The sequence below is a fragment of the Parasteatoda tepidariorum genome, chromosome 9 (genome assembly GCF_043381705.1).
Source record: "Parasteatoda tepidariorum isolate YZ-2023 chromosome 9, CAS_Ptep_4.0, whole genome shotgun sequence".
NCBI lineage: Eukaryota > Metazoa > Arthropoda > Arachnida > Araneae > Theridiidae > Parasteatoda > Parasteatoda tepidariorum.
Window position 1 is genome coordinate 50,992,058 of NC_092212.1, and position 18,123 is coordinate 51,010,180.

Here is an 18,123-nt window from a genome sequence, read left to right on the forward strand (position 1 = left end):
TCATAACAATTTGCTTTTTAATTTTATTACTGTAAATGCTCTCAAACTTTTCTAAATATTTTTATTTTTATTATTTGTACTCAAGTAAATAGATGATTTATACATCAATCATATAGTTTTCAAAAGGAATCTAACTATACCTTTCATTTTTATGAAGACAGAAAATATGATTCAGTATATTAATGTCGGTCTCAACTTAGTAGTTTTTAGCTTTTTAATAAATTTAAAAATTGTTGTGCATCTCCTTTTAAAATATTCTTAAAATAGTAGTTAGCATTTAAAATTTACATTAGAAATTAAAAAAATACCACAAGGTATTCAACTATTTCTTTTTTGTATAAAAAAAGAAGCTGAAATTAATTTTAAAAGTTTTATTTCATGTTTTTTGTATTTCTTCATTAAATGCAAAAATCTTAAACTTTTTTTAAAAAATTAATTAAGGAAAATTATTAGTGTGCTTCTCAAAAATAACCTCTCGTAAAAAGCAAGTTAATGAAACTTTTTGTCATTGTTACTTATATCTTGATAAACAAAATTTAGTCATATAAATATTCTGTATACGCATTTAGAAAGAGAGAATTTGACCTGCATAGTAAGTAAAAAAAAAAATCACTTGAGAATTTATAAAATTCAAACAATATTTTTCTGAAACATCTTACTTATTAAATACTTACTTATTAAATACTTAACTTACATATTACTTATCAAAATTATTTGTTGATTTCGGTTTTCTATATCAGCATTTTTGTCAATTTCAGTTCAATACTTTTCAGCTACAGAACTATATTTATTACAATATTATTTCTCCCTTTTCGAATATTTAGTATATTTAATATTATAATTATTAGTATAATTAATATTATTAGTATAATTAATATTATTAGTATAATTAATATTTATAGTATAATTAATATTAATAGTATAATTAATGTTACTCCCTGTATTTTTAGTAGATACATGGGGCATAGCATTTTAAAAAAGTGCTTAAAGGTGCTTTTTTTATTCGGTGTTTTTAAAAAGTACTTAATTTTCCCTTTTCGAAAATGAGATTTTTTTCTTTACCATGTCGATTTTTGTCATGTATTATGCAAAAGCGTGGTTTTCGCATTGTTCTATTCAACGTTTTCACAATTCATTCAAACACAATGCATGTTGGTATACCGTCGGTCAGTAGCGTATGAGCGTCGGTCAGTAGTGTCGGTCAGTAGCGTATGAAAGCGCCAATAATTTAACATGTTTGATGAAATACTTGCGAGTTCGCATGTGCGCATACTGAGCTGGATGTGGTGAGATTCTTGCACTCTCATGTGAAACTCTGCTGCATTTTGCAAGATATTCTTAATTTCAGGCTTCATTTTGAAACCTCTTGATTTGACCTCTGAAATTGAACCAAGAAATCTCTCGATCTTCTTATGGTGGCTAATATAATCAGGAAAAGAGTTCTTGGTCAGAAACTAGTTATTTTATTATGATCATGTAAAGTCTTTGAAAGTTATTTTGTTAATGTATATAGTGTTAAAAAATATTTTTTAGGTGCTTAAAAAGTATTTTAAAGGTGCTTATTTTTTGTTGAGAGATTTGGCTATGCACCCTGTTAAAACTTTAAATTTTTGAAAAAGTGGCTGCTTGTTTTAAAAAGTGACCACTGTTGAAAGAGTTTTTACGGTTATAATTTTAGTTTAGAAATGAATTAAGCTCTAACTGGTACTGATTCTAGATTCATTTATATAAATTAAAGTTAAAACGCATGCAAACTATTTTCTTTAATTAATACAGGGTTACAAATGGAGTATGTTTGGCTATATAATCTAATGCAAAATCAGAAATCTCTCTACCTGCATACTTAACTGAAAGCATTCAGCCAAAATACAAGAAACCAAAAGCATCCAATCATCATGTGATTAAAAATTGACCTGATCGAGTCATAGTGCGGAAAGAAAAATAATGAATGGTTTAAAACATTAATATCTTTTTGGAAGAGGGATAACTTATGCTTGTTAATAAGTATCAGGCTTTTGGAAATAATAATAGTACAAACCAGTAGTAAATATTGATTAATTTATTAGAGTAGTCTGCTCTATTTTATTAAAATTAAAACATTTACTCTTATTTGTATAAGTTAATTCTTTGGTGATTGTTTCTGTATTTAAAAAAAGTTAAGACCAAAAGTAATTTAGACCAATATATTTTGTTTTTTTCAATTATAATTCTTACAGCAATAAATAATTTTTTTTAATGAAAGTATGGAAACTGTGACATTTTAATATTTGAAGAATAAAAATACTTTTATAGACATGAAATAAAGTGCATACTCTCTAGAAATTTATCTATGTATTTTAATCACAAAATTTCTATTTTGTGAAATTATTTATTATTTAACATTTTGCATAAATTATTTATTATTTTTATTTATTTTACAGATTCTATTGCCTTCGAAGAAGTAACTTTAAAACAGAATAGATGGCTTGAATATGTTCAATTCATGAGTTCAGAGTTGCCTCCTTCATATGATTTGCAGAATGAAACATTTAATCCGCAAGATCTTCCAAAATTTTGTCGAGTAGTGAATAGGATAGAAAATGAAATATTAAAGCACTGTAGAACAATTTCAAACTTATATTTTAATTTCGAGAGAAACGAAATCCTATCAAATAGTGATGTGAGTTTACTTTTTTGATTAAGTTTTTTGAAGTTTTCTGTGCAAGTTTAATAATTCATGCCTCATAAAAACTAAATATATCTATATAGAAGAAAAGAATAACTTAACACATTACATTTATTAAAAAAAAAAAAATAATTGGGAAAAGCAATTTTAATTTATCATTTTATAGATGTTTTTTTATGTCATATTAGAATAATCTCCTTTACCCATTGTGTTCATTTCAAGATCCAAAGATAGATTTGCAATATTAAAACAAAATGTGGTTTATAAGATAGTGTTTTGAACTTGGTATTGTAGGATTTTCATTGCCATCATGGTTAGAGAAAAATTCCATATTCTGTAACAATTTTTTTTTTATATATAAAAAGTGTTTAAATTTTCTTGTTTTAAAAAATACAAAGGAATTGTAGCGTTTTTTTATGTCACTTCAAAAATACTGTTATTTATTTTACATTGAGTATTAATGTAATTTGCCAATTTAAATTTATAACACATTAATATATTTATAATGAATATAAAAACTATCATCATATTCAAAGTCTTTTTAAAGTGATGATTTCTTTAAAAGAAACAATTTTAAATTTTATTTTATAACCAGCATTAAATAGTGTACCCAATTCTGAGTTTACAACTATCAATGTTCACCTCCGTGGCTTTGTAATTTTGAACCCTACCCAGATAACAAGGTGATTCCTGTAACAAGCATTGGGTCAAACTAGCCTTCTCGAAAGACTCTTAGATAGAACTATCCCACATTTGCGTTATATGGAGAAATAATCAACAAAAACCACCCTGGTTAGCCCATCAGCAAGTGGATTTTGCTTCACTAGCCTTCTTTCATTGAAGATACATATATAATGTCAGCACTGTGGTCGCTGGGTGCCGGGAACAAAATTCGTATCAATCAGCCACCGCTGTGACTCAAACTTGGGTCACCTCATTAGGAGGGTCTATCCCCTGAGTCGTCACAGCTAAAAAAAGAAAAAATCAGTTAATTTTAACCAAGCTGATTTAAATCAACAAACTTAGTGAGCGGTAAAAAGTTGAACAACCTTACATGCCAGGTTTTGGGAAAATGGGGTGTAATTTTTGTTATCTAGGTCAATGAAATATTCTTTCTAATTATAAAATTTACATACAAATTGTACAAATTTTGATTTGTGCATATTTATCCATCTGATATTGATATCTAGCCAAGTGAGGTATTGTTTGCTATATATTTTTGTGACCCAACCGATGTGAAAGAAGTGAAATTAGAATCAATAGGATAAATAGCTAAGTAGTTTTAAAGATTTTATTCTACAACATAATTCTAGTGAGAGAAGAGTTTTTCCTTCTTTTTTCTCCTATCTGAATCCTGTCATGAAAGATCATGCAACTTTTTTCCCCTTAATAAGTGGAGGTTACTTAGAAATTTGGTTTGGTTTAAAAAAAAAACCATTTTTTTAAGCAAAAGAAAAGAATTATGTAGTGTAAAAACATAAATCTCTATACCTCATGTTATTTTTTTAAATCGATTTTTCAGATTTATGCAAAAACATCAAAACTAATACTAAATTTTAACTCTGAATTGTCAGTATCTCTAACTGTATCCAATGGCTTCCTCACTTTCATGATGAATTCTGATATCATTTTTGAAAATATGGAGAATTTCTTCAAAAGTAGTTATCAAGCTATTTAGATTTAGTTATAACTGTTACTAAATAATTCAAGATCGGGAGCAATGCAAATTCTTTGAAACCAATTTTACACTTAATTTAGGAAAGCCGAAATTCAACTTTGTACCAATAAAAGTGAACTTACTGCCAATAAAGTACAAGTGTAATCTGCACTATAAGATCATTTATTTTCTGCTAAACTCAGAATTATTTCTAACAAAAATAGACTTTTTTTAAAAAAATTCGAAAATTCATCTTGGTACCAATAAAAGTAAGTCAAGTCTGTTGATATCTTATAGTATTAAAAGTATATAACTTAAAACCTATGCAAATAGAATCTGCTCAATGAGATAACTTATTTTTTTTACTTTGTTTGAAAATAACTGAATGTACTTTTTTAACCTTTTAAACATCGAATTAAGAAAAGATTAATCGTACAACTTGAAAATCGAAAAGTATGCCACGAAAGCGTATCTAAAAAGAATAAAATAAAAAAATTGAGTGGAAAAAATTTAAAATATGTTTCTAACTATGTTCCATTTTTGAATCATTAGCATTTGGCAAAGCCTTTTTTTTAAATTATTATTTTCGAAGGAAAATAACAATGAAAGAATTTAAATAAATGATCACAATTAATGAACTACAGTTATTTTGCTTATTTTTACACTACTGAAAGTAAACTTATTATTTTTTTAATTAATTAATTTATTTTTAACTTATTTAAAATGCTATTAGCATTGATTACTGAGGTAAATGTATTCCTTATTATTTGCAATGACTTGCTATGATACAAATAAATTTTGGTGTAGACACTTTTTACATTAAAAACATTCTTTATGTATTTTTTTTTACAAAGACAATATGTTGTCTGCACAAAATAATGACTGCCTGATAGTTCAAATGAAATTTGAAACTGGATTCTTGATTTCAGTGTGTTAAATATGGTTTCAAATTTTTGCTGACTCAGTTTTCTTATTTTTTTATTTTCCTGCAGGCTCTTTAATGGTTAAGGAAGGAGCAGGCTTCTTTTTTATGTATGTTCTAGGCATTTTTCTGCTACAGAGCATGTCAAGACATTAATTTTGAGTAAACGTAAAATATGGTCATAATTTCCCTGTACTGATAAGGAAATGGAATAATTATGACAGTCATATATTTTTAGGTTATAATAATGATAATAGAAAATAATAATGGTATAATAATAATAGGAGTAGAAAAAAAATGTCATAGGCTGTTCATATAAATAATTTTACACTGACCACCAAAATTTTATTCTAGGGTTGAAATGACTTTGAATCAATGTGTGCCAAAACTATTTTATGAAGATTGTATAATTTTTGAGATTTACTTGAATATTTGCTCGATATTTTTATCTAAGAACTATTTAAAGATTCCTGAAAAATATAACATTTTCTAAAACTCTTACTCTTAATGAGTGTTTAGTTTGTTTTTTGTTAATTTTGTTTGTTTGTTCTTATAAATTTAAGCAAAAGTGTTTCTCTTACACCCATACCCCTTTAATAACAGGGCATCACCCCTTATGTATATATACACACAGTCTACACTCTGATAAAATGTTCCTGATCTACTGAAGATTAACAGACATTATAATTTGAGTACATTATATTACCAGCGCGCAATACCATAATATTTCATTATAACTAAAAAAATACTGGACTGATTTCAACAAAACAATGCTATATAAACAATGTTATATATTTGCAAATGTTATATATATTTTTTTAATGTTGATGTACTTAAAAGTATCAATTAAAATAGAACATTAAATGTACAATAAGCATTTAAATAAATTATCTGGTTCCAAATAGCCATTTATGATGAATAATATAATATGTGTCTAAATAAATGCAAAGTTACAGATTTTAACCTGAAAATAATCCATGCAAGAGAACTAATATTTTGCAGAAAGAGTAAAAAAATTTTAAATTAGAAAAGTATAATTGATTAATTTATTATACCCTTTTGAAAAAAAAATTACAAAAGTCATTAAAAATTGTTTTAAATTTTTTTTTGGTGAATCATAAACGTGGATTTTCTGCCTTTTTTTCTTTGGTGCCCTATGGCAGATGCTAGGTTAACCTGATGGAAGATCAAACCCTAGAATGAACAGGGTGCGCCTAATTTATGCATAAATCATAGCATAAACGTTATTTTAAAATTATGTTTAGTTTTGTTGTGAGTATAGTATTAGAGAATAAGTTAAGGTTAGGTTATATAATTAATCTGTGCATTAATAAATAATTATTATAAGCAAAAAGGATAAAAAAAAAGTTTTTTTTTCTTTCTACACATTCATTTTGTTAAGAATATTTTTTATCAAAATATATCTGATTTGTCCATATTAAAAAAATTGTTCTGTAATCTATTCACATTTTTCTATCTAGAAATTCTCTTAAACTATGGTTATAAGAATACTTTCAGAGCTAATTCCTTCTTTTTTTGTATAAGCACTTAAAGCTTTTAAAGGAATGCATATTTAAGATAATAATAAATAAGAATAAAATTTTTCTTCCATATCATTTATTTTTAAAAAATTATATCTATCAATATACATTTGAAAAGCTAATTAGTATTTCTATTTTTAGACTAGCATTAAAATGCAGGAAAGTGGAAGTTTTGAACGCTGTGTTGTTAAAGTTGAAAACATTGAAGATGACTCAACACCCAAAATACTTGTAAGTATTTTGTGTTATAATTAGTATTTACAAATGTTTTCTATTACTTTGGAAAAATTATCTGTTAATTACTAAAAGAACCTTTATAATTAACATATAAATTATTTAACTTGTTTCTATTATTTTATTATTATTAACTTTTATTCGAGCAGAATATAGCATAGTTTTATCTAAATGCTTGACATTTATTTTTTTTGCACTTGTTTATCTTCTTATTTTTGCAGTCTGAAGTAATAAATGCAATCATAATGCGTTATTTGATCCTATCTCAAAACTACTGCTCATCTAACCTTTTTTTACTAACAGATCAAATAATTCAATTTGCTACTGCATTTCTTCAATGGTTACTTGACTATTAATTGCTCCTAAACAGTCCTCTTTTCCTTCAAAGTTCGTTCTTTAGTGCTAAGTCCATTTTAGTCCGCTTTGTACCAACGTACTAATAAAAGTGAGCTTTCTGCCAATAAAGTGCAAGTGTAATCTTCACTATTAGATCACTTATTGTCGACTAGACTCAGAATTATTAAGAGCTAAAATAGACTTTTTTAAAAAAATTACTTAGGAAATCGAAAATTCATCTTTACCAATAAAAGTAAACCAAGTCTGTTGATTTCTTATAGTATTAAAAGTATGAAACTTAAAACATATGCCAATATAATCTGCTCTATGAGATCACTTATTGTTTTTTACTTTGTATGAAAAAAACTGAATGTGCTTTTTTAACCTTTTAAACATCGAATAAAAAAAAGATTAATCGTTTCACTTGAAAATAGAAAAGTATGCTATGAAAGCATATCTAAAAGCAATAAAACAAGAAGTTTAGTGAAAAATTTTTTGAATGTGTTTTTAACAATGTTCCGATTTTGAATCATTGGCATTTTTTTAAATTATTATTTTCGAATGAAAATAACAATAAAAGAAATTAAATAAATGCTCCCAATTAATGAACTACAGTTATTTTGCTTATTTTTACACTATTGAAAGTAAAATTGTTATTTTTTTAAATTTATTTATTTATTTATCTTTTTAACTTATTTAAAATACTTATAACATTGATTATTGAGGTAAATGTATTCCTTATTATTTGCAATGACCTGCTATGATACAAATAAATTTTGGTGTAGACACTTTTTACCTTAAAAACATTCTGTTTGTATTTTTTTTACAAAGACAATATGTTGTCAGCACAAAATAATGGCTGTCTGATAGTTCAAGTGAAATTTCCTTAAAAAAAAAAAAAAAAAAAAAAAAAAAAAAAAAAANGTAAAAGAAATGAAAGAATTTTTTTTTAAAACTTAATAAAAATTACATTGATTACTGAGGTAAATGTATTCTTTATTATTTGCAACGACCTGCTATGATCCAAATAAATATCAAGCTTTAAATATAAATAAAAAAATTTCTTTTACTTTGTTATTAAAAACTCGCGTATAAAAGTATATTTATCTTGAGTATCAAACTACATAATTGTTTATAATTAAAAGACTTGATAGTTCTAGCACCATTTTAATTTAAAATTCTTTGTTTTGTTTATCAATAGATGTAACATTATGAATGTGAATATTTATAGATGGATAAAGAGGTTGAGAATTTATATTTTTAATAGGGACCCACTTTTATTAAAAAAGGACCCAGAAATAGAGAATTCTTAGTACCTAAAGACCCGCATTTTCCTCTTGCAGATTCACTGGTAACAGTAGTTTGTAGCTCTCCCTTTGCTTATGATTCATGGCAAAATTAATGGGCACTACACAATCACCACTTCTTTGTCGGAAATGCACCCTATTTGCAGTTTATGTTTCTTTAACAAAATATAGAATTATGAATATTTTGTAATATTTTGAAAATTACTTTATTTCATTCTTTTTTTTAATGTTTAATCATTTTAAAAATGTACCTTATAGTATTTACCACTCATTGAGAAATCCTTAAAAAAATGCCTTTACATATTAAGTTATTTTAATTATTTAAACATGGTGCGTAGCATTTTTGAAATATCCATAAAGGTATTTATTTTTGATTTTCGTTAATTAAAAGCCTTTAGAATTGTTTTCTTTTCATGGGCTGTTTTCAAAACGTGCTTAATTTTCGAAAAATAATTTTTTTTCCTTTACCATGTCAATTTTCACTGCATATTATGCAAAAGCGTGGTTTAAACATTGTTCTATTTAACATTTTCACAATCCATTTCGGTTTACCTTCGGTTCGTAGCGTATGATAGCACCAATTGTCAATTATGTTACATGTTTGATGAAATACTTGGGAGTCCGCGTGTGCGTATACCGAGCTGGGTGCGGTGAGATTCTTGCACTCTCAAGTGCAACTTTGCTGTATTTTGCAAAATAATCTTAATTTCAGGCTTCATTTTCCACCCTCTGAAATTGAATCAAAAAATCTCTCCATCTTCTTATGGTGGCTAATATAATCAGGAAAATAGTTCTTTGTCAGAAACTAGTTATTTTATTATGATCATGTAAAGTCTTTGACAGATATTTTTCATTTTGTTAATCTATATAGTGTTAAAAACATTTTTCGAGTGCTTAAAAAGTACTTTAAAGGTGCTTATTTTTTTTGAAAGATTTGGCTTCATACCCTGTTAAAACTTTTAATTTTTGCTGTATGTTTTAAAAAGTGACCACTGTTGAAAATGCTACAATTGACCACTGGCCAGAAGCAAAATTCCCCTTAATTTTGCCCTATAGCTTGTGGTATTACACTGTCAGAGGCTTCTGCAGAAAGATGAGAAAATTATGATTTCCATGCAGTGCTTGTGATGTAGGATATACAATTAGATATTCAATGATGGAAGTATTGTTTTGTAAAGATTCATTATTTTGTGCTTGTGTATTTGTTTTATTTTATGCTGTGATTTAATCCTTATATATTACGTAGTATATACTATAATTCGTATTATAATAATTTTATAACTGGTGATAAGTTTCTACAATAATAATGCAAAAAAATTAAAACTCAAGAAAATTTTTCTTATGTAGGCCGTCATTAATTTTTTTTTTAATAAATTCCCATTTTTATGCATAGATATTCTTATAATTTCAACATTGGAAAGTAATGTATAAATTATGTACTACATTTATTTCTTTGTACAGTTTTGTTATTGAATCTGAAAGTCACAAATTTGTTCATATAAAGAAATTTTGAATTAGAATAAAATTACTATTATTTTGTTGTGTAGGCAGTTTCAAATATTATAGCTCTCCTAAAAAATTTAATGTATTTTTATTTTATTTATTTACAGATAATAAGAGTCTTTAATGATTGGAATAAATTTGTATCGGGATTCGACTGTAAAAAGAAAGCATTAACCGCTTTCATTAAAGAATATATTACTGAAGATGATTTTCAGGAGGCCATACAATTGCTCTGTGATGATTTGATTTTCACCGAAGAGTTACTACAGAAATATGTATGTTTGTCCACATTAGTTAAAATCCAATGTGAGGTAAATGACTTTTTAATTACATTAATAAATTTAAGCTTTTTTCATTTTCTACTTTTTTATAAATTTTGAAATGTAGAGAAATTTTTTTTCTCAATTTAAAATCAAGAATAAGCTATAGCTTTTATTTCTTATTAATCAATTCTTCCCAAATTATGTACCATGGCATCTTGAAGTGTCACCAAATGTTATCAGGAATGCTATGATCAAGGCATAAACCCAGACATGCATAAGTGGCTCAATTTTTATTTTTATATTGTCAATAAAAACTTTTTTAATGTATCTAGTTGCCCAAATGTTCATGCTTATTAGAAATAAATAAGCCAAAGGTAGTTTTATAACATTTTAAAATTAAAATCAAATAATAGGTTGATACATTTTTTACAACTAAGCAATTACTCAAATGTGATAATTTATTACTAAGTAATTGTGAACTTAGTTAACAAGAAGAAGATAAACATATTTTATCATTGTTTGCCCTCCAAGCATTGAGCCCCTACAAAAAATAGTGCTAAAATGTATTTATATAGGTAGTATATTTTTTTACATTAGTATTAAAATTTAAATTGTAATTTTATTAATTTTTGACGAATAAGTAATTATTTAAATTCGTTTTGCTATCCGTACATTAACAGAAAAGTGTGAACTTCAAATCTATGGACTGATCTTTTGTATAGCTAGTTTTTATCTTAACGTTCTTAATCCTTACATTGACCCCTAGGCAAAATTGTGAAAAAATTTCTTTACTATAGATTATTTTCCATAGATTATTTTCCAATGATATTATTCAATATCATTGGAGGAACTGATTTTTGTGTTACAAAGCTGTTGCAGAAAATTAGGAATACCGTAGCTAATCCCCAGAGGGTTAAATTACCAAAATGAATGGTGAACATGTTAAGTTTACTGTTTAATTTTGTTTCATTTTATTTTAAAAATTTATTCTTGATTTTTAGGCTCAAAGAAAGCTTGCTATGGAGTTTCTCTCTGACCACAAGTTTTTTGAATATATGAAAAAATATGAATGGAAAGCAAACAATCTTGAAAATTGCTTGAAGTGTTATGTTGACTTTGATCGTTATAAGTCTCATGATGTAGTAAAAAAGTTAAAATTTCTTAACAAAAGGTAATTATTTTTCATAATTATTTTTATGCATTACTTATTTATGAATTAAATTTTGTTTATTGCAAAGATTTATTTTTGGCTCTTTTATAGAGTATTAATTGACTCATTCACTCCTTTCGTATTTATAAAATTATTATTCATGAAATATTGCTTATGTAGTAGAATTTTAATTATTCATAAATTAGGCAAATGGAAACTAGTATGAGTGAAAAATCGAGCAAACACGAAAAATTTGTCATACTCAAGTGTAAAAATGTTTCTATGCTGTACTATTCACATAAATTTTTAAAGCAATCAAATACCAAAAAGTAAACATTCCTTGTGTTTAGGTTTTTTATTTTTCATGATAAAATTTGTTTTATCACACTTTCGGTTATATCACACATTTTTCTTGTCTCTCAACTAGTGTGATGTTATTCAAAGTAATTTGTTGATTCTCAATAACTTTTCTACTTTTAGGTTTTTAGAACTATCATCAAATGTGCATAATATACAAATTAAGGCAGAAGATATACCACCAAGAAAAAATTTTGTAAGTATGAAAACTATTTTACAAATATTAAAAATTTTAGAACTTTTTTTAATACTTTAAGATTTATTTCTATATAACAATTTTTTGAAATTCATTTAAAAGCATTAATTACTAGTTTCACATACAATTCAAATATTAAATTTAACGGTCTAGTGCCGTCTAGTGTATACTAGTGTAGGTTAAACTTTTTTTTAAAAATAAATATTCCGCTTTTTCTGAAAATTCAGCCGTTGAAATTAAATAATTATATTTTTTTCGATTTTCAAAAATAAACAGAAAATTCAAATTACATAGCTGCCAGCCTTTCCCCATTTCTACTTGTTTTAGCTATATTTTCTCCTCTTTTAGGCGGAGAAGATAAGATTTTCTGCAATTTTCCCACTTTCCAGATGACTTGTATTTTCTTAATTTAGACATCGTCTTTTAGTCCAAGTCCGGAATCTGCTAATATCTCGATTACCAGATTTTAATAAACATAGAGTTTCGTATTTACCTGATTTAAAAGTTGTGCGTAGCGATTCTTATTCACGTGAATTAAATATCGTACATTGGTTATTCTTATTTACGAGATTTAAAATTCCGAATATCTCGATTTGTATCTACGCGTTTTTAAAATCCAATGTAGCGATTCGTATTCATGCGAGTTTAAAATCCAATGTAGCGATTCGTATTCACGCGAATTTAAAATCCAATGTCTTGATTCGTTCATTCGGTTATAATATCAAACATCGATTTTCGTATTTATACGGCATTTAAAAATAAGGCTGTGGAATTCGTATTTACACGATCTAAAAATTACGCATTATGATTCATATTTACGCGATCTAAAAATTTTGAATCGTGATTTGTATTTACAAGATTTAAAAATTCTATATCGCAGTTTGTAGTTTCTCATTTTTAAAATCATGTATATCGAGTTTCCTCTATTCACGTGATTTCAAAATCCATTATCGTTATCAACTATCGTGATTCTTGTAAGAAGTAAGTTTTTTCTTGAATTGGTTGCCATAAAGGTGACTGTTTTTCTATCGACGATTATATAGGCAGTAGCTCTATATATGATGCCTAACTATAGCCCGATTAACACTATATATAGGCATCACAACATCAGCAAAACTGGAAGGGAATGTATACAAAACATACATTCTCTGCTTGTAAAAAAAAATCTGACACAGGCAGGTAAAAAAAAAAAATATAGTAATATAAAACTTTTCCAAACTGGAACACCCCTCATTCACAAGCTGCATTACAGGCAATTTGACCTTGTTAAAGTATTTTGTTGTTGCTTGTTTTGGGAAACATGAAGCATTTGAAGCAATCGAAAATTCCAGAAAAAAATTATTACTCTAGATATAACAAGCAAAAGCATTCACTTAAAAAGGGATTCATGAAAAAAAAAAGTAAACTCAGCAAAAAAAATCCAAAATTTAAAAAATAATGTTGCTGTTATTCTTGCTATAAAATGGAAAATAATTATCTAAACAGTTGGTGATTATCATGTAATTTTTCAAACTAGAAAAGTAATTTTTGTATGTTAAGGAGTTATTATATATTTATACTTTATAGTTATTGATATGATTCACAGGTCTCTAGCTAGATTAGATTATAATGTGAACATAGTGATTCCAATTGTAAAACTTAAATTTATTTTCTAAATAATTAAAAAAATCTCATTACTGATATTTTTGTTACAAATTATGTAACAGTATTTATTAAAAGAAATTGAATATTAAAGTATGTTCTCAGTAGTTTTATTTTGCTAAACTAGGCAGATTCTCAAGTAATAATTGTCTACTTTATGTGAACTGAAGAAGAATATAATTTCTAGTTTTATTTTTCAATTGGTATTTTTACTTTTTACTAAATATTAAGTGTCCATGTAATTATACATAGATTAATAGATAAGTACACAATTTTATGTCAACACATAGTTATTTATTATATTAAATTGTCTGGAATTTATTATTAAACGATTGCATGAGCGTAAAATTTTTGCTTGCATGGAAATTCAGCTTTTTTGCCTTATGGCCAATCTCATCCCTGTGTAGTATAAGCGGCATTGCACTTTTCCTTCCTAGGCCAAATGCTCAGCAGATGATGGCTATAATGATTTTATTATTTTGATCACACTTGTTATAATTATATTTTCAATTACTTTTATTGTAATTTATTATATCATTTTCATTAGTATTATAATTTTTCATTATAATTATACCTGCTTGGAAGTAAACTTAAAAAACTTCCGGTTGAGTAAGGGTTAAGTCACTTATCATCCACAAAGAGGAGGGTATTTTTTGCACTGTAGGGTATTAACTTCGAAATTAGGAGAACAAGCATGAATCAAAAGGTTTGAAGATTGATTATTGAATTTGTTATGCAAAGAATGATCATAAATAACTATATACAGGGTCTCCATAAGCATCAATCCAAGCATGAATAAAAAGGTTTGAAGATAGATTATTGAATTTGTTATGCAAAGAATGATCATAAAGAACTATAAACAGGGTCTCCATAAGCATCATTCCAAGCATGAATAAAAAGATTTGAAGATAGATTATTGAATTTGTTATGCAAAGAATGATCATAAAGAACTATAAACAGGGTCTCCATAAGCATCATTCCAAGCATGAATCAAAAGGTTTGAAGATAGATTATTGAATTTGTTCTGAGAAGAATGATCATAAAGAACTATAAACAGGGTCTCCATAAGGTTAATAGGTGGCCAAATAGCAGAACTCGCATAATACTGCCTTAGAATGATGAATTTTTGATCATTAATTTTAACTGGACATCAAGTTTTTTAAAAAAGAAACTCAATAATAAAACTTTTTTTGTGTGTGGAAAAAATATGATTACTTTTTTTCACTTTACAAAACTGAAAAAATGAGAGTAATATTTTAATATTTTCAAAGAATGATCTTTATTAGAACAGTTTTAAAAGAATATATTAGAATAGTTTTAAAAGAATAAAAGAATATAGTTATTTCCTCAAACATCAGTTTTGAAAGAAATTGTTTTATTTAATATTTTTACCTATATATAAATGAATAGTTTTAAAGGAAGTATTGTGTACCTGTACATTGTAGCGTTAATTACTTTAAAATTATCCTTCGTGTTAGTTGTTTCCTCAAAAGCCACGATTATTACTAAGATTTTTTGAACACTCAAACTATTAAACTCTATTTTTATTAAACTCTTCATTAAATATTTAAATAGGCATATTTTGTCATCTCAGTTGCATAAGATTAAATTTTTCATAAAAAAAGAAGAAAATGGGGGGAAAAAGTGTGTGCAATTAAATTTATCAAAGAAAAGGTGAAATTTCAACGATTATATTTTAAAAAATTGTTTCCATTTTGTAAAAAAACATCAACTCACTAAAACTTATAATAAAGGGGAAAATTGCAGAACCGATCAATTTACAATTTCATTGATTCGGAGGTTCGCTTCTTTGCTGGTTCTTTTTGGGACTAGCTGTAATAGTTGTTTAAAGCATCCAAACAGTTGTTGCTTTTTTTTCCTTCATAGTAAGATTTCCTATAAATCATGAAAAATTGAAAAGTTTTATAAAAATAAGAAAGTAAAAAAACAGTCAAAGTCTTCTCTAGAATTAACTTTTATTCTTAAATCCAATTTTTTGGGTAAAGAATTAGTATTTTGTTTTTTGCACAATAAAATTTTATTTATTATAAAATGAAAGAATTTGTTTAAAACTGTTGGGAAAAAGTTAAGATGTGAATAGTAAAATACTTTTATTTATTTAAAAAATTTCTCTTTCTGTAGTTTAAACTTGCTTCCATGCAAGACTTGGATGAAGCCTTGAGAGAAGATGTTGGTGAAGCCTTGAGATTGCAACTTCACTTCTCAGATGAAAAAATGGCTTCAGACATTTCAGGTGATGAGGGAGAGAAATCTTCAACTGAGGAGGAAGAAAGTGAAGAATTCTCTGAAACTGAGAAAAATTTAGTTGAAAACCAGAAAATTTCAAATAACAAAGATGAGGTTTCCTCTGAAATGCATGAGTTAAATACGGAGGAAGAAAGTGAAGAATTTTCTGAAACAGAGGAAAATTTAGTTGAAAACCAGAAAATTTCAAATAACAAAGATGAGGTTTCCTCTGAAATGCATGAGTTAAATACGGAGGAAGAAAATGAAGATTTTTCTGAAACTGAGGAAAATTTAGTTGAAAACCAGAAAATTTCAAATAACAATGATGAAGATTCCTATGAAATGCATGAGTTAAATACGGAGGAAGAAAGTGAAGATTTTTCTGAAACTGAGGAAAATTTAGTTGAAAACCAGAAAATTTCAAATAACAAAGATGAGGTTTCCTCTGAAATGCCTGAGTTAAATACGGAGGAAGAAAATAAAGATTTTTCTGAAACTGAGGAAAATTTAGTTGAAAACCAGAAAATTTCAAATAACAAAAATGAGGTTTCCTATGAAATGCATGAGTTAAATACGGAGGAAGAAAGTGAAGAATTTTCTGAAACTGAAGAAAATTTAGTTGAAAACCAGAAAATTTCAAATTACAAAGATGAGGTTTCCTATGAAATGCATGAGTTAAATATGGAGGAAGAAAATGAAGAATTTTCTGAAACTGAAGAAAATTTAGTTGAAAACCAGAAAATTTCAAATAACAAAGATGAGGTTTCCTCTGAAATGTATGAGTTAAATATGGAAGAAAATGAAGAATTTTCTGAAACTGAAGAAAATTTAGTTGAAAACCAGAAAATTTCAGATAACAAAGATGAGGTTTCCTATGAAATGCATGAGTTAAATACGGAGGAAGAAAGTGAGGAATTTTCTAAAACAGAGGAAAATTTAGTTGAAAACCAGAAAATTTCAAATAACAAAGATGAGGTTTCCTATGAAATGCATGAGTTAAATACGGAGGAACAAAGTGAAGAATTTTCTAAAACTGAGGAAAACTTAGTTGAAAAACAGAAAATTTCAAATAATAAAGATGAGGTTTCCTCTGAAATGCATGAGTTAAATAAGGGGGAAGAAAGTGAAGAATTTTCTAAAACTGAGGAAAATTTATTTGAAAACCAGAAAATTTCAAATAACGAAGATGAGGTTTCCTATGAAATGCATGAGTTAAATACGGAGGAAGAAAGTAAAGAATTTTCTAAAACTGAGGAAAATTTAGTTGAAAAACAAAAAATTTCAAATAACAAGGATGACCTTTCCTGTGAAACGCATGAGTTAAATAAGGGGAGAGAAAGTGAAGAATTTTCTAAACTGGAGGAAAATTTAGTTGGAAACCAGAAAAGTTCAAATAACAAAGATGACCTTTCCTGTGAAATGCATGGGTTAAATAAGGAGGAAGAAAGTGAAGAATTTTCTAAAACGGAGGAAAATTTAATTGAAAGCCAGAAAATTTCAAATAAGAATGATGACGTTTCCTATGAAATGCACGAGTTAAATAAGGAAGAAGAAAATGAAGAATTTTCTGAAACTGAAGAAAATTTAATTGAAAACCAGAAATTTTCAAATAACACAGAAGATGTTACCTATGAAATGCCTGAGTTAAATGATGTAGTTGAAGTTTCAGCTGAGAATTATGAGTTTTATGATGAAGATGAAATTAAAGATAATTATGACTGTCCGATAGAAATAAAATGTTCCAGTGTAAATTTTGTATTTTTGAAAACTTTTGTGCAAGCTGAAAATATAATTTTTACAATCAGTAGTGATGGCCTAACATTTCCAATTCAATTAGAAAATGGTAAGTATTTTTGTGTGATAAATAAATTTATTAATTTATCAGTTAAAATTTTTTTTATTGTTATATTTATTGTTATTAACTAGTAATACATTTTATATTTTTACTCTTTAAAAATTGTCTTTTAAATAATCAGTCTTCTGCCAAATATTTTTAAACATAATTAAAAATTTTTTCTTTAATGAAGATTTCAGAGCACTCAAAAAGAAATACTGGATTACCTCGGCTAAGAATTAAGCAGAAAGGAAAAAGATTCTAAAGTAG

At 26.5% G+C, this 18,123-nt stretch overlaps 1 protein-coding gene across 1 annotated transcript in view; it reads left to right on the forward strand.

The window, feature by feature from the left end:
* The window catches only part of LOC110282984 (putative leucine-rich repeat-containing protein DDB_G0290503), a 90,093-nt gene that overhangs the window by 6,446 nt on the left and 65,524 nt on the right, over positions 1-18,123 (forward strand). Inside the window, exons 4-9 of the mRNA XM_071185811.1 lie at positions 2,421-2,659; positions 6,927-7,016; positions 10,273-10,476; positions 11,430-11,599; positions 12,059-12,131; positions 15,915-17,862. Coding sequence (XP_071041912.1) covers positions 2,421-2,659; positions 6,927-7,016; positions 10,273-10,476; positions 11,430-11,599; positions 12,059-12,131; positions 15,915-17,862 — 2,724 coding nt within the window. The remainder of the gene's footprint in view (positions 1-2,420; positions 2,660-6,926; positions 7,017-10,272; positions 10,477-11,429; positions 11,600-12,058; positions 12,132-15,914; positions 17,863-18,123) is intronic.